Source organism: Mchenga conophoros, linkage group LG3 (genome assembly GCF_057382185.1).
Source record: "Mchenga conophoros isolate Kocher_MC1m ecotype Shallow Benthic linkage group LG3, M_conophoros_male_GT1.1, whole genome shotgun sequence".
Lineage (NCBI taxonomy): Eukaryota > Metazoa > Chordata > Actinopteri > Cichliformes > Cichlidae > Mchenga > Mchenga conophoros.
Window position 1 is genome coordinate 54,866,886 of NC_140528.1, and position 25,112 is coordinate 54,891,997.

The following is a 25,112-nucleotide window of genomic DNA, read 5'->3' on the forward strand; positions in this document are numbered from 1 at the left end:
AAAATCAGCACATTTTGAGGTAAAACAGCTTCTCGTACCTTTAACGTCACTACTGCTCGGTCCTTCCTGTGTCTGATTATCAAGACACTCAGGCTGTTGCTGTTGCCCAGCAGAGGCAGCATCAACATCGGGCTGGCTCTCTGGTTTCTCCTCTGTTTTTTGGCTGTCTGGTTTGTCGTCACTTGACAGTACAGATATGTTTTTGTCCAGTGACGAGGACTCGAGTGAAGCGGCAGACAGTGATTCTGTTTCTGCATCTTCTCTCTCGTGTGTTGCGACCCCTTTTTTCCCTCTAACAGATTTTCTCACTGCAGGAAAAGAAAAAGAAATACTTGAGATTTACAATTTAGTCCTCTGACCAGATTGTACAGTTTTGTGCACATTCTTAGTGGCAGCAGTCTTCAGGAACAGTTCTCCAGGCTTCTTGATGAACATTCAAAGCTCTTCTTCAGATCTGGACTGCCTTTAGATCAGGGGTGTCAAACATAAGGCTGAAGGCCCAGAATCTTTTTTTTTTTTTTTTTAAATAAAACTGTGACTTGTATTATGTGTCTGTGGTCTGGGAGAGAGTCCTGTAACTGTCTCCCTGCAAAATACAGTATATAATGACCAATGTTGGGCAATTAATTATACAGTTACTTCTTCAAAAAAGTTACTGAGTTTTGCAAACAACAATGTTTTTTGCAGCTGTTTACCTAAAAATGCAGCCAATGCGGTTTTTTAAACAAACCTTTCAAACAATTTACAGAACAATCAGCTGTTCTGCATCTAATTTAATGCCACACAAATTATTTGTGCCACTCCAAAAAATAATTTCTGTCCACTATGAGATAAAGGAGAACAAGCCTGATACCTGCAGGCCTGGCAACAGGAGATGTATCACTCCTGTAACATCGCATTGTTCTGACACACACAACAAAACTTTTGACTACACTACACACTAACTACACAAGATTTGCGCTAAACGCTGCAAATCTCTCACATCTCAAAACACCGCCGTCACTCCTAAAACTTCCTCCCGTTTCTTAACAACTAAATGCCATGTTTTGATTGGTCGACATGGTACATTTTTTGACCAATGGGAAAGGGTGGGGTGTTTTGGTTTTGTTTTAGCTCACAGGCTTTCGAGCGTTTTCCTTATAAAACGCAGTTTTTACCGTTTCTTCCCGCAGTAAATCTAAACAACGGTAGTATTCAGGAAGAAAACCAAACATTGCAGATTTTTTTTATCATAACTCTGGTTTTACGTGGCCTATCAACACAATTTAAAAACTGTCCACACTTTTTCCGTCAATTGTTCCGTCTCTCCTGCTCACATCTCCAATGTTTGTACACGTTGTCATTAACGTGGCTTCACTCCACATCAGCCACGCCGCTTTGCTAGCTAAAACACCGGTGTCGGCACATATTTAATTTAATTTCAATTCAGGTTAGAATTTTTTTTGTGTGTGCGCAACGCAGATTTTCTCTGCGCAGAGACACGTGCGCAGCTTAGAGGGAACATTGCTTTTAACTGTATTTAAATAGGTTTCACAGAGTCTCCTGCTGATAAAGACTCCCTCACAGTCATTCATACTACACAAAAGTAATTAACTAAGAGATAAATAATTAAATGACAGAAAAGTCTTGTAAAAGCTAAGATATCCACCGTCACTCTGTAGGAGCTTCTGACTCTGAAGTAGACTTCCTGTTTCCCCCACTGTGTTCCTGTCAGTTATTTTCAGGTTTTACTCTTCCCTCTATAACTGACGTATCTAATCATATTTAACTAACACAGTGGGAAGAGGGTCAAGTTGACAGGTGGATAATTTAGATTTTTTTTTTTTTAAAGCCTGTCTTCCCTCGTTAGCTCCTCTCATAACCAGTATTATCCGTTCCTCCCTTAAAATTGGAATGGTCCCTTCATGTCAGAAAAAGGCTTCTGTTATTCCAACTCTCAAAAAGCCTGGTGCAGACCCCAAAAACTTTGATAGTCTTCGCCCTATATCAAATCTCCCCTTTATTTCAAAAATTCTTGAAAAAGTTGTCGCCTCCCAGCTTCACTTACATTTCAATGACCATAATCTCTATGAACAATTTCAATCTGGTTTCCACCCCAATCATAGCACAGAAACTGCTTTGTTAAGGTCAACCAATGACCTTCTGATGGCAGCTGATTCTGGTCTACTATCCATCCTCATTCTTCTTGATCTTAGTATGATACCATTTCTCACAATATCCCCCTGAACCGGTTAGAATCCATTGTCATTCGTCATACCCATTTGCTTGGTTTGCCTCATATCTTTCAGACCGCACTCAGTTATATCCAATTTAAATCCCACTCTTCAAGTCTCTATCCTGTTTCTGCTGGTGTGCCCCAGGGTTTAGTATTAGAGCCTCTTTTATTCATTATTTACATGCTCCCCTCCTGATCATATATTGCGAAAATATAATATAAATTACATATAAATATAAACAGAGCTTTCAGTCGCTCTGCTCCACGGCTCTGGAACTCTCTTCATCAAGCCATAAGAAATATAGACTCTCCTCCCGTATTTAAGTCACAGCTCAAAACACATCTGTTCAAACTGGCTTATTCGCTTTAGTAGTGATTTTATCTGTTGTCAAGTTCTGTTTTGCAATTTTAACTTATTTTATGTATTTTATGACTATTGCTCCTTTTAATTTTGTTCTTTTGTAAGGCGCCCTCAAATAAAATGCAGTATTATTATTATTAATACAAGGTCCAGTTTTTCCAAAGACTACAATAGAAATGTTATCCACGGTACATTTTCTGTGAATTACACATCTATCATGTAGTTTCATGGGTCCAGCCCACTTAACATCAAAGTGAGCTGTATGTGCCCCATGATGAAAAAGGAGTTTGACAGCCACGCTTTAGATGATCCCACATTCCATTAAAGCTTGAGTTCTGGTGAAGCCAATCCGTGACTGATAGTGTTCCACCATGTGTTTTTCTACCCAGGTATGATTTTACTGCCGTGTGTCTGTAACCATTGTCATGCTGTCGTGAAGCTGTTTCCAATTTGTTGATTGACAGCACTACATGGCATTAGATTACAACTGGCTCATCACATGACTAAGGTTCCTTTTTTTGTCCTTGAATGATTCATAAGTCAGTGTTAAGTGGCTTAACAAACAAACAACAACAAAAACATTCCTCTGAAAATGCTCAGGTATAAAGACTGGACTGAAAATCAGTGAATAAAAGCAGCTGAAGTCAAAAGAAAAACTTTGAAAGACTAGGGAACATTTCCTCAAGATTATTTAACAAAGTAACAAAGTATGAAGAAATGAGAAGTGGCTCAATATTTCTGCACAATTATGTAAACCAGAAAGCTGTGCTTGTGTTACCAGGGATCTGTCTAGTCCTCTTCCTGGCTTGGCCACTTGTCCTGGTTCTAATGGCTTTCTTGTCCTTGTCTTCATCTCTTTTCAAGTTCACATTCTCCTCTAATATGAGATACAAAAACAAAGACTCACATTAATGCAAAACAGTTTGCCATTTTCTTTCTTAGTAAATTTAGGAGTAAACTTTACAAGATTCACACAACAGACTAGTACACAATGCTTTCCATTTAAAAAAAAAAAAATCTATAGTGATAATAATCTGCCAATCAAAACACACCAAAATCAAACTGTCTTGGCTAACAAAGCATGTAACGGGTGATAGATTTGTCTTTAATAGTGTGTCTTACCTTTAATTTTAAATTTCTGTTAGGCTGTAAGCAGATGTCAGTTTATTTGCACCTTAAAATAATTAGTAATTTAGCTTTTATGGTTAGAGTTCCATTATACTGGAAACCTTTAGCTGTTAACACAATCCATTTCACCTGGTTTGTCTTATCTGCTTTAAGATGTGCTGCTCCTTCTATCAATGAAGGCACCACTGTTTATGCCTGCTTATCATACCTACCATGTACAAACAGTCATGTGAAACGAAGTTTACACGAGACTTTGTGCTGTCCTTTGAAAAACTATGGTAAATGGCCTGTATTTGTATAGCACTTAGTCCCCAAGGACCCCAAAGCGCATTACACTACATTCAGTCATCCACTCATTCACACACACTGGTGATGGCCAGCTACATTGTAGCCACAGCTGCCCTGGGGTGCACTGACAGAGGCAAGTCTGCAGAACACTGGCACCACCGGGCCCTCTGACAACCACCAGTAGGCAACAGGTGAAGTCTGTCGGAGCTGGGGCTCGAACCCGGCAACCTTACACAATCAAACTGCCAACTGCCACGATCACCCTATGTACAGTCCATGTTTCAATCGCTTCTATAACCAGCTTTAGCTAAACTGAAGGAATCATTTTCTTTGTGACTTCATCAGTCTCTCACATCGTTGTGGGAAAAATTTGGCCCACACCTCTGTTGCTTCAGTTTATTGAGGTTGGGGATACACATTTACGCACAGCATTCTTAAGGTCCCAAACCAGCATTCCAATCAGGTTGAGGTCTCGACAGGACTGGGCAATTTCAACACCTTGATTCTTTTCTTTGTCAGACATACAGAGGAGTTCATGGTTGACTCTGGGAATGCAATGTGCCCAAGGTTTATAAAAGAAACCCAAAGGTGTTTAAAGGACATTATTCCACAGGTTTGTATGGCTTCTTCAGATGTAACTTGACCATGCACCAGAGCAGCAAACTAAACTTTAGTAAAGGAGGTCACGCCTGCTGATGATTAATTAATCAACTGACTCTAATTAGAAACCTGTTGCCTGCTGCTAATTTATGACATTTTTTATGGAAGCAGTAAGAAGACTAACACAAACCTGCATTGTCATCACGTTTGCGTTTATTAGATCTTGAGATTTTCTGAGCCTCCTTTTTGACACCCTTCTCATTCTCATCATGCACTGCTTCATTCACATTTGACAAAGTCTAAAAAGAGAAAACCAAAATGTTTGGCATCAAGATTTATGTTATCAGAACAAAGATTTCTCGAAGAAAGAAAAATGTTTGCAACAGTTTAAATGCTAACATTACCTCTTGGTTTAAGGACTTCACTGACTGGCTATCTGGGTTGAGTTGGCAGACCTCATGTCCCTCCTCCTCTTCTTCACCAATCTCATCCAATGTGACAAACTCCTGCAGCTCATCCTCCGTAATCTCCCTATTCCACTCTTCTCCCTCCAAAAAACCTTTGTCTCCACCCTCATCTGCCCCCACCTCATCCAGAGTCACTAGCTCAGATGTGTCATCCAAAAAAGTTTTCTCAATATATTTCCTTGGTCTTTCCAACGTTGTGTTTTCTGAAGTTGCAGGTCGATTATTCCTATCATCATCTTCCACAGGGTGTATTTCATAGGTAGAGTCTTCCCTTAAGTCTTTTATCAAGGCATCACTCTTTGTTGTTGGTGTCTTCTCGGTCGGTGGCGTTGTCTCCTCATTTTCTGTATTTTTCTCAGGATCCTGTTTCTGGGAATGTACAGCCCATGTGGTTCTCCTTCTTGCCGTAGTCTTGTCTTTTGTTGGGACTTCTTTAGCCGTTCTTTCCTTTCTCCCACTGGTAGATTGTTCTGTAATGGCTGAATTGCTGTTGTCAGTCTCTACCGCTTCTGGCTTTTTAGATTGTTCTGTGTATGTCAGTTTGTCCTTTTTGTATCCTCTAGCAGACCTTCTACTATCAGACCTTTCTGCAGTAAAAGCATCTTGAATTGGTTCATCTTTATCAAAGTTTACTTTCCCATGAATGATCTTTTCAGTGTCCTTGAGAATATTTCTGTCTTTTTCTGTATTGCTTTTCTTTGTCTCATATTTTTTCTCCATCTTGTCCTCTTTTATTGGTAATTTCCCCTCTTCACTTTTAGATGTTCTGGACCTTGATCCACTCCTCCTTGTTGGTCTATCATCTCTTTTAGGTTCATTGGATTTATCTGTTCTTTTTTCCTTGTTGTCTGCCTCCAATTTGGTCTCTGTGGTTGCTGGCTCATCTTCCACAGAATCAATTACCTGGTAAGCTTCTTCCTCTTCTTCTGTGGCTTCTTTAGATACTTGGGTGCCGAGGGTTTCAAATTTTTGGTTATCATCTTCTATTTCAGTCAGATCATCAACTGAATCCAGTATCTCAAATGCTTCAGTAGCATCTGTTAAAGTTTTTTGGATGTCTTGACATTCAATGTACTGTTTTATTTCATTTCGGATTGTGGATTTTATATCGTCTAAAATCTGATAACCTTCCCCATGCAATGTGTGGCTTTGTTTAGGTCCTGAATACTTGGTTTTAGCACAGCCATCTTGATTTCCATCGTCATCCAGCTGTTCTTCTGTTTGATCATCAACTGAATCAATGACTTGGTAAGTTTCACCATCTTCCTCCTCCTCCTCAATACATTTTCCGACATAATCCCCTGCCGCAATGCCCTCTCCTGACACGTTGTGGTCAGACTTTGCTGTTGCACACTCTGTGTTTTTTTTCTCTGATTCATTAGAATATTGAATCTTTACAGATGCCTCAATATCTGATGTTGATGCCATCTCTGACAAATGGGTCTTGTGGCCTGAGGATACAGTGTGTGGTCTTCTGGCTGAGGATTCTGTCTTGTGTGGCTGTGCTCTGCGAAAAGGCGATGCATGAATTTCGACAGGCAGCGAAGAAGAGAATAAAGGGGTCTTAGTGGCCTGAGCAGATTGCATAGATGTGGTATTGAATTTGGTTGGTTCAGATGAGCCTTTTTGTTTTTTTGGTGAGTCAGTGGTCAAGCCTAAAGACAGGGTGCTTTTCTCTGAAGCTTCAGTGGGCTTGGATTCAGAAGATAAAGCAGCTGAGTTCTTAGACTGTTTCAAGGATCTTGTTGAGATCTTCTTGGCAGAAGATGAAACATCTGAGTTTTGTCTTTTTCTTTTCTTTCTGGAGATCTGCTCAGATGAGAAGGTGCCTTGGTTGTCATCCACATCCTCAACAATTTCATCAACAGTGACAAAACTCTCAAAATTCTGCTCATCAAAAAGCTGAGCGTCTGAAGAAATAGAATAATCATTATAACTATCAGTTGAATCCAGTATCTCAAAGGTTTGTTGTTCAGTACCCTCTTTTACAGTGTTGTCTCCCTCTTCAAGAGGCTGTTTTTTACCTTCTGCAATTAAGCCAGCATCTTTGGAGGCTTTGGATGATTCCTTCAAAAGCGTTATTTCATCTTTCCCCTTGATTCCATCTCCCCTGCTCTCTGCTTCATTTTTGTCACAAATGTCCACTACCAGAATCAAATCTTCAGACAGCTGCTTTACTGTAAAACTTTCATTTTTGGCCAAAGGATTGGACTCTTGAACTGTAGTTATTTGGTGTCTGATATCATTGTCTAGCACTTTGCGAGAAGCATCCAATTCAATTTCACTGCACTCTTTTAAACATGCGTCATCATCATTAACACTGTCCAAGACCTGAAAGCCTCCTTCATGTAATTCTTGGCCTTGCTCAGGTCCAGGTGTCTGACTTATCTCCGACTCAATAGTTTCCCCAGCAATGCCTTTTATTGAAACTTTGTGGTTTGAGATCGTTTTGACATTAGAAGACAACCTGCTTTTCAAAGTGGATTTCCTTGTCTTAGATGAGGAAGGTGACAAAGAAATCTTGAAGCCTTTCAAGGATTTTAATGAGGTTTGTTCGGCAGAGGATAACACATCTGTGCTTTGGTCCTCCCCCGAGTCATCGAAAATCTCATCAACAGTGACAAAATTCTCCAAGTTAAAATTTTGCTCATCAAAAAGGGTGGTATCTGAAAAGACTTGGTCATCGATGCGATCATTAGCCGAGTCCAGTGCCTCAAAGCCTTCTTCTTCAGTACTATCTGGTGAAGCTTCTTTGATGCTTTGATGTTTAACATTTGTCATTTGGCCAGAGTCTTTGCAGGTTTCTCCTGAAAGCATCTGTTGTTCTTTTTCTTTCCCCCACCTTCCATCGCCCCTGCTCCTTGAAGCTTGATTCTTACTTTTGTCCAGCACTTCGTTTCTCTCAGCCAAATCTTCAGCAACAGATTTATCAGAATTATCTACTTGAATCACATGCTCCTCGGACAGCTGCATCAATGTGGAACCTTCATCTTTAACTGTTTGAGTGGCCTCTTGGACTGTTGCTGTTCGGTCTTCAGTTACACCGTCTAGTGCTTTGAAAGGCACATCTATTTCCATTTCACCAAACTCCTCAGGACTTTCATCTTCAATACTGTCCAAGACCTTATAGCCACCTCCAAAGAATTTCTGGCCTTGCTCAAGAGCAGATGACTGGCTTGACTTTGACTCAACAATTTTCAAAGCAATGCCATTGGCTGAAAGTTTGTGGTCAGATGTTACCACTAAACTCTCTGTTGGTTTTGCTTGTTCTTCATTTGGCTGACAAGTCTCAACTCCACTTAGAGCTGCTTTTGATGCACAGGTCCTAAAACCTGAATACAAAACTTGCAATGCTCTGGCTGGAGATTTTGGGTTACTTGATGCTGCTTTTTCCACAGAGGAGGCAGGAGTTTCCATAGCCATACATAAACTGCTCCTCGCAGTGGCTTTCATTGACTTGGATAAGGAATGTGAGAAAGAAGAATAAGTTGCTGAGCTCTTGGAGTCTTTCAGGGATCTTGTAGAAGTCTGCTTTACAGGAGATGAAACATTTGAACCTTGCCTTTCACTTTTCATTCTAGAGTTCTGTTTAGATGAAGCCGTGCTTGGGTGGTCTAAGGCCATATCTTCCACATCATCAACAATTTCATCAACAATTTCATCAACAGTGACAAAGTCCTCCAAGTTGAAATTTGGCTCATCAAAAAGATTGGTGTTTGATGAGGCATGGTCATCAGTATGATCATCAGTTGAATCTAATATCTCAAAGGTTTCATGATCAGTACTATCTGATGAATTGTCTTTCATGTCTCTGTTGTCAGCATCTTTGGACGCTTTGCAGGATTCTTCTGAAAACATTTCTTCCTTTTCTTTTCTTCTTCTATCTTCTGTTTGGCCTCTCGGGTTTTGGTTGCTACTTGTAATTGACATTTCAATTTTATCAGCTGCATCTAGAACTGTAGATTTATCAGAATTTTCCATTATCTGAATCTTGTTTTCCTCAACCTCTCTTTTCTCTGCTGAGTCTTCATTTTCAACCAGACGATCATCCTCTTGATTGGTAGCTACTTGGTGTTTAGAAACCCCATGTAATAGTTGGACAGAAGCATCCAATCCAATTTCACTCCATTCCTTTGAACAGGTTTTGACTGCATCTGTATCGCTCTCCATGACTTGACTGTCCAACTTATGCAGTCTATGGCCTTTCTCAGGTCCAGGTGACTGCCTTGACTCTGACTCAACAGAACTTGTTTCTTTGTGCAGCTTATATGTGTCAACCGATGTCTCAGCTTCTGCTGCTGATGCCATCTTTAATGAATGCGCCCTGCAATCTGAGGATGAAGTATGCAGTGCTCTGGCTGGGGACTTTAACTTGCTTGGGTGTGTTTTCCTACAAGTTTCAAAAGACTGAGAAGATGAGGAGGTAGAGGTCTTAAAGACATTAGAAGACAAATTTCCTTTCACTGTGATGTGAGTTGGCACGGGTGAGGAAGAAGAGGAGGCAATGTGAGAGCTCTGCCTTTCTCTTTTCCTTTCAGAGTTCTGCTTATGAGAAGAGCGGCTTTGGTGGCTGAAGGCTGCTTCTCCCGTGTTGTCACCAATTTCATCAACAGTGACAAAGTCCTCTAAATTGAAATTTAGCTCATCAAAAATATGTGTTTCTGAAGAAACATTGTCATCAGTGTCATCATCAATTGAATCCAATATCTCAAAGGTTTCTTGTTTAGCACAATCTGCATCGCATGACATGTCTTTGTTGACTTGTTCTTCAACATTTAGGATTTGGCCCAAATTTTCGAGGGCTTTAAAAGACCTCTGCATTTCTCCTTGTGTTTGTATGGTTGTTCGAGCTCCCTTGATCCTTGGACTTTGGTTCGTTCTTGAATCTAACACATCCTTATCAGTGGCATCTTCTTGAGAGTCCTCTTTAACTACAGATGCTTGGTCCTCGGTAACACTATCCATCACCTGGTAAGAGTTTCCTTGCTCTTGTACACACCCAGATAAATTGGTTTCAGTGCCATCTTGGCTTCCGTCTTCATTCATCTGTTCATCCAATTGATCCTCAATCGAGTCCAGGATTTGGTAATCTTCAAAGTCCTCCTCCTCAGGATACTTGCCAGAATAATAATTTCTGCATTCTTCTTCCGTCCTCTCCTTCGACTCTTTGAGTATGCCATTGTTAAAATCAATTTCTAGATTCGGCTTTTGGCTTGTCAACTCTAACCCCTGACTATGTGCAGCTGAATGTATAGCTAATGATGTTTCTGTTCTATTTGTCTCTGTAGTAATGCCCTCTGCTAACACTTTACCCGACTTCCCTACTGCACTTTCTTTGGGTTTTGCTTCTTCGTCTCTATGAAGCTGATATGTCTCTACTGTCACATCTGCTGCTGCTGCTGTTGATGAAGAAGGCTTACAGCTAACGGATGGAGAATGTAAGGCTATCTCTGGAGACTCTGGATTTTCTGGCTGTGCTGTTTGGCAAGGGAAGGGAGGAGTTTCAATAGATTGTAGAGAAGAAGAGACAGAGGTCTGGCTGACACTAGGAGATGAGCTGCTCGTCGAGTCGTTCAAGGGCCTTGTTGAGATCTGTTTTGTAGTGGTCGACACAACCAGGCTTTGGTTTTCTATTTCCACTCCGCAGGTCTGCTTAACCAGTTAAAGAGATGAGTTATTTTCAATTACATAACTGAGCTATTTAAAAAAAAAAAAAAAAAAAAAAAAAAAAAAAAAAACTAATAAAAGGGACCACAGAAGACTGTCACTAATAAACTCTAAGATATATTATCATATCTAGGGATGGGTATGGTTTAGGTTTTATCCGATACCAGTACCAAACCGGTACTTTTGAAATGGTGCCAGTGCTTAAACGGTGCTCGAACCGGTGCTTAAAGAATGGAGAACACAAAATTGGTCCAAAAACCTCTCATGTTCAGCTGTTTTTTGTAAAAAGATAACAATGTTAGCCTTTTCAGCAGCTATAGGGGATTTATGGCATCACTCTTGGCTGGAAGCAGTGCTTAAACAATGGAAAAAACAAACTTTGTCCAAAAACCTCTCATGTTTAGCTGTTTTCCACTTTTTCTTTGGTCATTTTAGCCTTTTTGGCCAGGGTGAAGGGAGTATCTGCCATCAAACAAGAAGACAGCCGCATGTAGCTATGATGATGTTTGCTAGTTCACCTTACATGCATTAATGTAATAACGTGGTTAGCCTACTCAACGTAAATTACACACGAACTACATTAAGCTACTCACGCAGGGAAGAACTGCTGTGTCTGCCATCATCATCCGTCATCATTTCTGCTACACTGGCAGGGCTAGAGGGCAGGACTCTAATCTTCGGGTTTTTGGGGGATGTTGCTAACCCCGGGTCCGATAACAGGCACCACACCCGCAGTAGATGTGCACGGTCTCGCGGCAAGCTATCAAATACGGCGCATTTCTCGGCTTTTAACAAAATGCTATACGTCGCCATGTGTTTCATCAGATTTGAGGAGTTACCTCCGTTGCACAGTATCACCTTAAAGCACTTGTTGCAGGCTGCTGAGTTTACATCTTTTGCTGTGAAGTACAGCCAGACTTTGACCGCTTCGCTTTGGGCATTTTTAATCTTTAGCTCTGCTCTAAAAGAACGTACGTACCTGGGCCCACCTACTACGCTCGCAAAGGTAAAATGATTGGCTGGAATCCAAAGTGTATGACATCTCAGGAAAAGAAAAAAGCACCGCAATGTGCGCTGCTTTTCGGTCTGGTTACTACCGGTGCCATTACCGGTACCCATCCCTAATCATATCATAGTTTAGTGGGTTTGATTCTATATACACTGTATGTTTATGCATATATGCAGACCAAATTTGAAGGTAGAAGTAAGGAACTCACCTTTTCTTCCATTTTCTCTTTACCCAAGTCACTTCTAGAGGTTGTTTCTCTCTTGCTGGGGCTCTAAAAAGATAAAGATTGCTTACTACTTTACTTCACAAAAATATGGCAGGTCATAGTTAGAACATTTTTGGCACTTTGCAAATACACTTTTTGCCAGATATTACCATTTTATCCACAGTCTGTGTCTTGGTTCCCTGAATCAATATGGGCTCGTCAGCATTAATATAAGGAAGTTCTTTGATCATTTCCTTAGACTTTGTCAGACTTCTGACTTGAGGAGCAGGGGTAGAAGCAGCTGAAAAAGTTCTTCCATCAGCAGAGGTGACTGAAATTACTGGTGACCCTTCTTCCCCTACCCTCCCTTCTGCCTTCTCTACATCCTGACTCGCCTGAAGAGCAACGGTGGATGTTATAATCTCAGTTCCTGGTTTATCACTGGCTTCTTCCATTTCTTGGTCACTTGTTGCACTTTGTCCTGCTGTGAGAGACTTAGAAATGTTCGAACTAACTGATACTGCTGGTTGAGCAGAACCAGAGGTACTTGTTTGCTGAAGAGTTTGCTCCCCTTTATCAGAAAGAGAAGACTGTGCTCCACTTATCACAGTCGGGAACTTAACATCTGTGGTGTCCAGTTCAAGATTTACTTTAATCTCACTGGAGTCTTGCAGACGCTGTTTTAGGCTCTTCAAACTAAAATCAAAAGCAGAAAATCTTTGTTAGTTGTCCACAAAAAACAAGTTTGTTTTCACAAAAATGGTTACACATAACATGTTACAAAACAGAAAGAAACAAATATCATTTCCAATTTTTTGTTCAGCAGTTATTAGCTTAAGACACATTTACATAAACTGCCTGTTTTGTTTCTCCACATCTTTTAGAGCCAGTTCATTATAAAAATTAGAGAAAAAACAAAAAACAACACACCCCCCCCCCCAAAAAAACCCAACAGGAAACCATACTTTGGCAAAATAATATGAGCCTATAATTTTTTCGTCAAACCAAGAATCCGAAAACCCAAAATGTTTAGTATTAGAACTGTTTTAACTTCTACAGGAGAAGCTGCACCCAGATTCAGGAATTGTCATATTAGAAAGAGAAATACTCACGTTTCAATGCGACGAACCTTTTTCCTGTATAGAGGATAAAAAAGGAGACGGTCTAAGGGTCTATTTTCATAACAAATAAATACGTAATTTATTCTAATAATTTATTCATCTCTTCCCCTATTTTAGTGAAAGTCATACCAAATTACATTCGTAGATAAATGTTCATTTGAAGCAATCTTCTCCAACACCTCTGTTACAAGACTAGATTCTGCCATCTCAATGTAAATCTGAGAATAGAAATAGTCATAAGAAAAGCCCAAAGACAAAAAGGAAAACGTTTCTTAAAAAGTGATAATAGACATTGACAATTCTTATTTTTTTAAACTCGTTCATGCTTTAGTTTACCCAAGCAAAGGTGCAGTATGAACTACAATATGACTGAACATGAAACGCATACATAGATGGGAACATAGATGCAAAATTTATGCTATAGCGATCCTGACTGAAATACAGTGGGATGCAAAAGTTTGGACAACCTTGTTAATAGTCATTATTTTCCTGTATAAATCGTTGGTTGTTACAATAAAAAATGTCAGTTAAATATATCATATAGGAGACACACACAGTGATATTTAGGAAGTGAAATGAAGTTTATTGGATTTACAGAAAGTGTGCAATAATTGTTTAAACAAAATCAGGCAGGAGCATAAATTTGGGCACTGTTGTCATTTTATTGATTCCAAAACCTTTAGAACTAATTATTGGAACTCAAATTGGCTTGGTAAGCTCAGTGACCCCTGACCAAAATACACAGGTGAATCCAATAATAAGAAAGAGTATTTAAGGGGGTCAATTGTAAGTTTCCCTCTTTTAATTTTCTCTGATGAGTAGCAACATGGGGGTCTAAAAACAACTCTCAAATGACCTGAAGACAAAGATTGTTCACCATCATGGTTTAAGGGAAGGATACAAAAATGTCTCAGAGATTTAAGCCGTCTGTTTCCACTGTTAGGAACATATTGAGAAAATGGACGACCACAGGCTCAGTTCAAGTTAAGGCTCGAAGTGGCAGACCAAGAAAAATCTCAGATAGACAGAAGCGACGAACAGTGAGAACAGTCAGAGTCAACCCACAGACCAGCACCAAAGACCTACAACATCATCTTGCAGCAGATGGAGTCACTGTGCATCGTTCAACCATTCAGCACACTTTACACAAGGAGATGCTGTATGCGAGAGTGATGCAGAGGAAGTCTTTTCTCTGCCCACAGCACAAACAGAGCCGCTTGAGGTTTGCTAAAGCACATTTGGAATAAGGTGCTGTGGACTGATGAAAGTAAAATTTAGTTATTAGGGCATAACAAGGGGCGTTATGCATGGAGGAAAAAGAACACAGCATTCCAAGAAAAACACCTGCTACCTACAGTAAAATATGGTGGTGGCTCCATCATGCTGTGGGGCTGTGTGGCCAGTGCAGGGACTGGGAATCTTGTGAAAGTTGAGGGACACATGGATTCCACTCAGTATCAGCAGATTCTGGAGACCAATGTCCAGGAATCCGTGGCAAAGCTGAAGCTGCGCCAGGGCTGGATTTTTCAACAAGAAACACTACTCAAAACCCACAAAGGCATTCATGCAGAGGAACAAGTACAACGTTCTGGAACGGCCATCTCAGTCCCCAGACCTGAATATTACTGAAAATCTGTCTTGAGTTAAAGAGAGCTGTCCATGCTCAGAAGCCATCAAACCTGAATGAACTAGAGATGTTTTGTAAAGAGGAATGGTCCAAAATACCTTCAACCACACATTGGAACCTACAGGAAGCGTTTAGAGGCTGTAATTTCTGCAAAAGGCGGATCTACTAAATATTGATTTCATTTCTTATTTTGTGGTGCCCAAATTTATGCACCTGCCTGATTTAGTTTAAACAATTTTTGCACGCTTTCTGTAAATACAATAAACTTCATTTCACTTCTCAAATATCACTGTGTGTGTCTTCTATATGATATATTTAACTGACATTTTTTATTGTAACAATCAACGATTTATACAGGAAAATAATGACTATTAACAAGGTTGCCCAAACTTTTGCATCCCACTGTAAGTAAAACCGTTAATGCAGTCATGCAACTGAAAACACAGGGAGGAGGGGGGGGGGGGGGGGGGGGGTGTAGGTGTGTGTCGTACCCTGTTAGCAAGTGGCAAGAATCTGACAAAAGAACCACTGAATACCACCACTTGCATGACCATCATGATGAGGTCCACAGATGTCTCAGAGATCTCCACACAGATCAGCCGCTCCTCCAGAGGCTCTGAATCTGGAACATGCTGAAAAACAATGAAAAGCTGCTGTTAAGGAGCAGGAAATAGAAAAACTTTTTTTGGATGACTACAGATATAATTAAGTGATAGCTTACTTACAATATTGCTCCATTTCATCAGATTTCTGTACATGACCTCCTACAAAAAGATGTTAAAAGATATTGTCACACACATTGCTATTCTGTAAATTCAATTATCCAACTCATAAACTGTATGCAGTAAACAGCATACAGTTTTAGAAAATGTATAAATTATGTAACTATATCAAACATTTTGAAAAATTATCCAACCAAAATTGTAAAACACGTCCCTATCCCAAAGGTATAATTAAATTTTATTTATATAGTGCCAAATCACAACAGCTGCCTCAAGGTGCTGTAAGGTACATTGCATTACATTTTAAGGTATTTTTTAAGTCATAAATCAAAACATAACATCAAACAGCTTCACAATAGTACCGCAATGTGGGTAAAATTCGGGGCAGAGCATAACGAGTAAATGCACCGAATGAAAGTCAAACTAATTTGCGTCAAACGCCAAATTGAACAAGTGGGTTTTAGGTGCGATTTAAACAATTGAATAGACTCAGACGTAAGGACATCAACTGGGAGATTGTTCCAGAGTCCCCTTTGGGTGGAGCAATGTTTGGCACAGTGTGTTTTGGGGTTTAAAAGCCACAGAAACACGGTATCAAGAAAAAAAAAAAATGTGTCTCAACTGTTCCGATACTCCTGACACACACCAGATCAACTAAAGGTTTTCGCTTAGGCAGCGGTTGTCCTTCTCTCCTGGATTGGCTGGAGCTTCCGAGCTTTGACAAAAGTCCAGATAGGATAACCACATTTACTCAGGGCCTTCTTAATGTGATGTTCTTCTGCTTTCCTGGCTGCTTTGTCTGTGGGGATGGTGTTCGCTCTGTGTTGTAGCGTCCCAATGACACCTAATTAATCCTTGGTCCACCCCAAGGATCAGGTCCCCCGACACAAACAGAGTAACATAGTGTACGCTGTCAAGTGCCAGGAGGAGTGCCAGGATTTATAAATCGGGGAAACCATACAACCTCTGGCAAAGCGGATGACACCACACAGAAGAGCTACCTCTTCTGTGTGGTGTCATCTGCAGTTTATTTACACCTATAGGCCAGTGGACACTCTTTCAATGACGAGGATGTACACATCCTGGACAGGGAGGAACGCTGGTTTGAGCGCGGAGTCAAGGAGGCCATTTACGTGAAAAGGGAAAGACCATCTCTGAATCGAGGAGGGGGCCTAAGGGTACATCTTTCACCATCTTACAATGCTGTGATTGCAGCTACTCCCCAACTCTCTGTGAATGGTACTCATGGCCATTGATCAGTGGGCTTTGATCAGTGGTTGTTGATCAATGGTCATGAGAATTTGCATAATAATGATGAAGGAACCATTGTTCCTTCAGTGTATGGAACGCCAGGACTGCCATAATGAATTAATTAAATACACCATTAAATGATTAATTAAATGTGACAATAATTAATTAAAATTGGAATTAATTAAATAAATAGTTATGACACATGTAATTAATTAATTATTGACACATTTAATTCATTATTTATGTATTTCACATTTTAATTAATTATTGACACATTTAATTATTTAATGATATATTTATTTATTTCATTTTGGCAGTCCTGGCGCCTGGCTCTCATCTTGAAATCATTTTATCTGTCAGCCTCACCCATCAAACTTAGGGGGCGGGGTTAACGCTGCCCATGCAGCTTCTCTAACATTTGATTGGTTGCCGTGCAAAGTAAGTCAAAACAGGTCGATCCTAGATAATCGATTGCTTGTGTAGACTTGGGGCAGCCAGTTATCCCAGAATGCAGATCAAATCACAAGCAGCAATGGTGGTGGTGTAGTTTTAAAATACCCCGTTTTTCTGTCACCAGCTACACTTTTAACAGTGTTTTAGCCGCGAATGTCGCGACGTATGTCTGGTCAGGTTGTCAACATAGAACATGTTTGCAAAAGTGCTCAGATGTTTTCAGAGATTTCACTAGCTCTGCTAACAATTAGCATGCAGAGTGCACCCAGGGGGTTACGTTAACCGGTTTGTTTACATATTCCACTCTCCGTGTTCCACATGTTGCATTCGCAGATTCTCATTTTCACCGAACGATCGTCTCTTTCCGCCTGGTCTTGTGTCTCTGTGCTTCTGTAACATAAAGAACGAGCTGACATTTTTCTCACGAAACCAGCGATCAGCTCAACAGACCCTCAGTTTACCTGCATGCATCCTCCTCCTCATCTGTCAGCTGTTTAACACCTGCTGCTAATTCAAGAAACACGCCTACGTTACCTGGTGATAGTCACAGTTTAACTGGGCAGCCGGTGCTCGATATAACGCAATGTCAGCGCATTTTTCTGCACAAGATAAGTAAATATAGTGTTTTCCCCGAGCGCAGAGCTGCTGGAGTTTGTTTCCTTACAGAGCACTTTATAGGCGAACCAGTGTCATCAGCGGCTGATGTCCAATCACCGGCACACAGCTTTGAAACCTCAGCTGAGTTTTAGCTCTCAGTGGTTAAACGCTGGACTTCATTCACTCAGGTTCTGTCTGTCGGGTCACGTTTACTTCGCTGTTTTATTTACAACTGAGCAAATCGGTTTGGCTGAGGTTAAAGTTACGTTTCACAACTGCATAGTTTCACAGACGTTTAATGGTTCACTGGCACATGTGTTAGACTGAACTATTCGCTTTTCTTTATCTGGTGTGTTTTGGATTTAACAGTGAATTTTGAGATTAAACTGACTTTTAAAATGTTTTTATACAAAGAGGAAAGAGAAGGCGCATTTCCACCGAGAGGAGCAGGGTTTGCAACAGCATGTTCAACATGAAGTCTGCAACCTGGACAGAAATATTATATCATCTGTTTTTTAATAGTTCTTCAACTGTATTCTAAGCACCAGCTGTCTGTTAGAATGTGATTTTTTCTCTCTCTCTGTTGGCAGACGTATAAAAATGCGCAGGAAAATCTGACGTGCATGGCGAACTTCACCGACGATATTTAGGGAGGAATAAACACACATCAAACATAAATGAACCATTTGCCTGTCTCCATAATTGAGAGCATTTTCTCTTCTTATGTCAACACTCTCTCTCTCTCTCTTTTTTTTTTTTTTTTTGCTGTTTCGGTCATGTTAGGTTTACCTGTCAAAGGCTTGTTACAAACTATGAAACACATCGTGCAGACTTCTGGATGTTAGAAGAAAACTAATACTGCTCATGAATGAGACTAAAGGCAGGAAGGTGTCCTTTAAAACTAAACATGTTAATAGGACCTCCCTATTTATATCATAGTTTATGATATAGCACGTGTATTTCAGTAATAGCCTGCTGATTTCAGTGTAGTGGTGAACAGTCACACAGCTCACGTAGGCGTTATCTGTGATTCTCCTTAACTATAATTTATCCAAGTTAACTTCAGTTAACCATTCAGACAGTTCTTTTGCAATGAAAAACATAAACACTCATGCTGCCGGTAGGTTTCCTCAGTGCCAGCTGTTAACATTATAGCTGCTTATGCAGTAACCATGGTAACGACGGACTGAGCGGCTGGATCGACGGAGGTCAGACAACAATTTTACATGTATGATCTTAAAACAGGACACAGCCACTATACGTGCTGGCCTCATATCAAATGTGAAGGCAGACTGAGTCTATGTTTGACGTTTTTTATATCTAATCTTCCTTTTCAAACATTTAAACAGCAGCGAGTCTGCAGCTGAGGGAATACAAACTCAAATTGTCGGAACAGGTTTGCTCGTTTCTTGGATTCATTTGGTGATTTATTAAATGTATAACTGTTATTCTAATCTGCTGCTGAGTCTCTTACACTTTTCTTTATGCTGTATATTTTCACGTCTCTGGAATAGTTGGAAGTTAGATAGTCAGCTGGGAAACTTTGTGTTAACTCATGGAGCTGAGGATATCGTGGATATGCTGACCTCGCTGCGTGGTGTACAGAGCGAGGTCAGCATGATTAATATTCACAATAAAAATATTAGCCGAACATCATGAAGTCTGTATGTGTTTCATAGTGTCGAACAACCTTTGTGCAGCTAAAGCCAGCAGTTACTACATGATGGAAACACCAACGTTATCTCTTTTACGCGTTTATACACAGGTCACGCTGATTACTGAACAAAAACCCAAAGATCAGATGTTAAACCGATTTATTTGCTCTCTCGCCTCCTTAAACATGTTTTTAATGTTAGTTATAATTCAGAATTGGCGACTGAAACACGTAGGACACATAAGAACATCAGGAAATAAAACACCGATAAATATAACCTCAGTAAAAGAAGTCAGCGGGGGTTACTACAGCTGTGTACCGGGGCCTGCGCTTTGTCGGTGGGATTGCTTGCGAGGCGAGAGGGTCTATCCCATGCTGTGCCGTGAGACTGGGCAGACATCTCCGAAATCATCGAAGCACTTTTGCAAAGAGGCTGTATCTTGACAAACCGACCAGACACATGAAGATTAAACCACTACATTCTCGGCTAAAAAAATATTAAAACGGTATTTGGTGACACACAAACAGGGTTTTTCAAAGTTCAGTTCTGTTAGCTTCTACATGCAGGTTGTTGTGTGCTAGAAACAATGGCCACCAGGCCAAAGCAATGGTTTTGACTCGATCAGCGTTAACCCCGCCCCCTGAGTTTGATGGGTGAGGCTGACAGATACAATTATTTCAAGATGAGAGCCAGGCGCCAGGACTGCCAAAATGAAATAAATAAATATATCATTAAATAATTAATTAAATGTGTCAATAATTAATTAAAATGTGAAATACATAATTAATTAAATGTGTCAATAATTAATTAAATGTGTCAATAATTAATTAAATGTGTCAATAATTAATTAAAATGTGAAATACATAAATAATTAATTAAATGTGTCAATAATTAATTAATTACATGTGTCATAACTATTTATTTAATTAATTAATTCCAATTTTAATTAATTATTGCCACATTTAATTAATTATTTAATGGTGTATTTAATTAATTCATTATGGCAGTCCTGGCGTTCCATATCAGTGGGCTGGTTTCAGTCATTATGCAAATGTACTGTTTATAAGATTGGGGAAACCTGCAGTCAGCTGAGACTGAAGAAGTCACTTGGATGAGTGACGAAACGTTTCTCCCACTGAAAACGCTACGTCCAGATGAACAGAATCAACTTTTGGAGATGGTTGTCAACTGGTTGCATTCAGGTTATAGTCCCATATAAAGGCAAAGTTATCAAGCATGTATGTTATTTTGTAGTTAAATTGAAATCCTGCAGGAACAAGATAAAAATTTATTTCAGATTCTAGCTGGACTCTAAAGTTAAGAAATTGAGGTGAATTTGTATGTTTATACTACGTAACAGTTAATCAGTGTATTATCATGAACAGACTGCATGTAATTGCTAACTTAAACCCATTAATTCACAAAATGATTCACTGACTCTGCCTTATAGTTTGTTTTTTTTTGTCGCAGTCTTGATACGCCAAAGATGGTAACTGACTGCGCGTGGCCACAGCCCTGGTCCCCACCTTTGAATAAACTACATCAAAGGCAACAAGACTGCAAGTTCATTGTACAAAGTCGCAATGGTTTTGGTTGTGCCAGTCTCCAACTATCATCCAACCATCTTCCCTATGATTTGATCATAGTTCAGCAAAATAACAGACCGAATAACACATCAAAGTTTTGGACGGAGCTTTCCATACCTCAGTGGATCCAGGATGCATGTCCTGTAACACGAAGTGGATATTGAGTATCTGACCTCCGACAGAAATAGGATTTTTCCTGTGCAGTTGAACAAAACTGGTACAGGCATTCCAGTCACTGAAGTACACGAAGGCCTGTAGGTTAGGATAGAAAAAGCCTCAGATAAAAATAAAAGTTTTCAATAAAGCTTTGTTTGATTTAAAAAAACAAAAACAAATGAGGAATATTAAAATGTCTGTGCTTGTGTCAGTCTTCAGCATCTATTCCTCACCCTCCTCTGCAGTGATAAAACGATGATCTTGTAGTACAGAGTATGAAGATTATGAACAGGGAAATGGTGCCACACCAGCTTGGCGACATCCTCGTGTCGGTAGTTCCCTTCTGGCAAACCGGTCAGCATAATGTGGGGGAAAACAGAGCCTGGAGGACGGTTTTTCTATAGGACACAAAGTTAATTCAAAGAGGGGGGAAAAAAAGCAGAGGCAACACCTGCACATTGTGCTTCCTTTGATAAAGTCATTAACTATTTTATGCTATTTGATACTGAAAACAGTTCATGACATTTTACATAATTAAGCACAGATTTTCAGAATGTAATGAACATGGGATAAAAATGCAGATTTGATATATATTCATATCAAAATGAGGAGCATGGAGCTTAGAACTGGAGATCAGGGGTGATTGGATTGGTGATTGACTCAAAAGCATTACAACATTATTTCTTTAGCAATTAAGAAGAAAATGACAAAAGTTGGTTCAAAGAGAAGCATTTGCAGATTAAGATTCAGCCAGTTTCTCCAAACTTCCAAGGGTGGTTATGCAAACAATTTTCAAACCACTTTCTTAGCCAAATGTTATATCTAGTTGGTAAACAATATCTTATCACAAGTAATTAAAATTACAATTTTCTTGTTACTTGAGCAGATTGGAGAATTTATATAAAAAAAAAAAATTTAAAAAAAAAAAGTGCTTACCTGTTTTTTTGTCAGCTGGACCGTCACAAAATCTATAAGTCAAAAATAAACAGAGTCACATGTAAGAGCCACTTATTTCCTACATTTTGAATCTGGAGTTAAGTTCTAGTTTAATTTGTTTTTCTCACCTGGGATGACAAACCAAGGAGATGTGGTAGGGAACAAAAAGGGATACGTTTTCATTGTAACCCAAAATGGTGAAATGCTTCCCTGAGGAACGCCAAAATTTGCTGTTGGGATTGTTGCCCCTTCAGTGACAACCTTGCTGTCTGGCAAAGCTTTCGCTGCCAGTCTAGGTGCTGCACAAACAAAACGAAAAAAAAAAAAAAAGAGAGCTTTATTTTAATTTATTAAATGCTTTGATTTTGACATTTCCTATTTACCATCATATCATTCCAATTATTTTAAGATATTTAACATATATAAAAAAAAAAAAATAGTGACTAGCTGCTGAGGCAGTTTGTTTTTGTTTTCAATGTAGCAGGCAACAGAATTTTAAGTCAAGGTTAATTCTGTTGTATGAATGTATGGCACACGGTTGGTGTGGTCGTGATAATTTTGTGAGGCCACATAAAGGCTCAGATGAGCTTGCCAAAGTTCTACAAGTTGTCCCTCCATCGCTTGTGTCCAGATCACACGCTACACTGCCGTGCTGCTCTTTTCATCTTCATTTCTGTGTTTGCGTGTGCACAGTGTGAGAGGCTGCGTTGACACCCTCACGACGGCCGACAGGATTTCAAACAGGTTTGATTTTCTTATGACCAAAAGATTGATGCTCGGGAGCTGGTCGAGGTCGCTTCTCGTTACCCCATGTATACTACACAATGCACGACATACGATTAAGGTGAAAATCGGGCCGATCCCCAAAACTGTTGCACGACGGAAAAATCGACTCTAAATGGGCCAAAAATCACTCAGTGTATGCCCAGCATAAGGGTTACCAGTTACCCTTAAGGATATTTTTAGCTACCTATTATGTAACTCCCCATACATCTACATCTCATCTGCTTTATTTTATCCAAAAACAAAGACTTACGTCTTGCTGTGGATTCATTTCTTGGTATCTTAATCCTGTAGACATTATGGGCAAAGCCCTGTTTCAGGAGGCTGTACCAAACTCCGAGTCGATCAGCATCGTAAATGGACTCAAATTCAATAAACACCTAGAACAGACATGCATAAACATGAAAGATAAGAGAAGATAAGACAACAATGTCTTTTTTGTTTAAATCCTCGTAATCAAATGTATGAACAGGTGTGTTTTTAACCTTGTTGAGGAGAGGCAGGTAGTTTTTGACAGAACCGATTTTTTCCAAAGCTTCCCTGAGATCATTGGTCTCACTTGGTGAGATATTCTTGATGTAGATTACTGTTGATCCATCATCAGTTGTCTGCTGCTTTAAGAAGAGCCAGCAAACGTTCAAACAAATACAAAGAGTTTATTTTTGTTTGTTCATTTGATGTTATATTTACAAATCTATGTATAATTCAGGGGAGAAAAAAAAGTTACTTACATAATTCACCAGATTCATCAGGGTGCTATAAAACCCAAGCTGAAACATGAATGTAAGAGAACACAGCGTTAAAGGCACTACGCTCTACGGCAAGACATTTCTTACTCTCTTATTTAATTTTGGGTAGTATCATTTCAAACATTTATTGTATGTAAGGTGGTATTTATAAGGCACTTCAGTCTGGAGGGTTTTCTTTTTTCCTTGATACAAATTTAGCAATTTGTGGCGCAGCACAGCAAAAGGCAGCGAAAGATTAATTTATCTAGTTGCATCATCAATAAATCATAATAATTATTCAAAGAACAGACAGTTTGATATTTTCAAGTTAAAAACTTGTAGCAAGGAAATCAAGATAGATAAAAGCTTTTTGCTAATGTTAACCAAGAAGCTTTGAAGTTTGAGGCAACATAAAATATTTTTAAAAAAGAAAATTTTAAGGCCTTAGTATGGTATTTACATGCTCTATTACATTTAAATAATCTAAAAATTCAATTGATAAAAAAAACCTACTTTAAACAATATTTTAAAGTTATTTAGTTAATTACCATCCTTTCAGTGCCTTATTTACTAATCTACAGGGATTGATTGATTGATTGATTGAATCTTTATTTTGAACATGTTGAAAAAGTATATATATAAAAAAAAAAAAATAGAATTAAAAGAGACAAATGAACAAAGCAAACAAAAGGAAAACGAGCAACCACAACTCCAAATCAACAAGATTGTGCACTAGAAGCATGGCAATTTTTTCCAAACATGCCACAATATACAGTATTTTTGTATTAGTACGTACCGGATTCATTGGAAAGGAGTGGATTAAAAAATCCAAACAAAGTGTGGACCCATTGAGAATAATACTCTTCTCTTTTGACGCTTGAAAAAGCTTTTTTGCCTTCATCAGACTTGGTGCAATGGCAAAAGCCTAGAAGGAAAAGTCACATTTGTTATTATTCCAATTATTCACTGTGCACTGTATACTGTACTTGTGTGTATTTGTGTACTGTGTTGGTGTACACAAATACAAGAAAATGTAGGCTGACCTCACATAAAGAAACCAAAGAGAGACCTAGAAATATACCTGTGGGATCACTGAGTAATGCAGATTTATAACTTGGTACCTACCATACGCATTTGAGGAATAACATAGATGTCATCTTCTAGATATCCAAATTCAAATAGGGTGAGCTGATTGGCAACGTCCGCCTCTGTGTAGCAGCTATTTTCATATTCTGGCAGGTTTGTGATCAACATCACCTTCATTTTAAACAGGAGGGGAAAAGGAGAAATTAGAAGTTAAGATTCAGGAAAGTGAACTTACCCAAACTATTAAGCAGAATGCAACACAGGAGACAAAAGCATGATGACTATCTTGTAAAAAGAAATGTGAAATGCCAAAAGCACCATTTCTGAAAAACAACAACAACAAAAAACACGTTTTGTTGTCACGTTTGTTGACTAAATTTCCAAATTATCTTTACCAAAGTGGAAAAACATTTGTAATTTTTAAAGACATACAGATAACACTATTACTTTTGCTAAACATTGATAAAGGAT

The 25,112-nt window shown here is 39.3% G+C and overlaps 1 protein-coding gene across 4 annotated transcripts in view; it reads right to left on the reverse strand.

The window, feature by feature from the left end:
* Positions 1–25,112, reverse strand: part of LOC146579554 (uncharacterized) — a 50,586-nt gene that overhangs the window by 2,819 nt on the left and 22,655 nt on the right. The window contains exons 14-32 of one of the 4 annotated variants that reach the window (XM_085263360.1): positions 24,681–24,812; positions 24,352–24,480; positions 23,559–23,597; positions 23,313–23,438; positions 23,081–23,207; positions 22,173–22,343; positions 22,045–22,076; positions 21,342–21,506; positions 21,070–21,204; positions 15,414–15,452; positions 15,180–15,320; positions 13,191–13,279; positions 13,053–13,076; positions 12,111–12,636; positions 11,944–12,006; positions 4,997–10,711; positions 4,783–4,891; positions 3,355–3,453; positions 39–308 (exon numbers count right to left, since the gene is read on the reverse strand). In XM_085263360.1, the coding sequence (XP_085119486.1) occupies positions 39–308; positions 3,355–3,453; positions 4,783–4,891; positions 4,997–10,711; positions 11,944–12,006; positions 12,111–12,636; positions 13,053–13,076; positions 13,191–13,279; positions 15,180–15,320; positions 15,414–15,452; positions 21,070–21,204; positions 21,342–21,506; positions 22,045–22,076; positions 22,173–22,343; positions 23,081–23,207; positions 23,313–23,438; positions 23,559–23,597; positions 24,352–24,480; positions 24,681–24,812 (8,131 nt within the window). Of the gene's footprint in view, positions 1–38; positions 309–3,354; positions 3,454–4,782; positions 4,892–4,996; positions 10,712–11,943; positions 12,007–12,110; positions 12,637–13,052; positions 13,077–13,190; positions 13,280–15,179; positions 15,321–15,413; positions 15,453–21,069; positions 21,205–21,341; positions 21,507–22,044; positions 22,077–22,172; positions 22,344–23,080; positions 23,208–23,312; positions 23,442–23,558; positions 23,598–24,351; positions 24,481–24,680; positions 24,813–25,112 lie in introns of all 4 variants that reach the window. The other 3 variants (XM_085263357.1, XM_085263364.1, XM_085263350.1) reach the window with 3 other exon arrangements.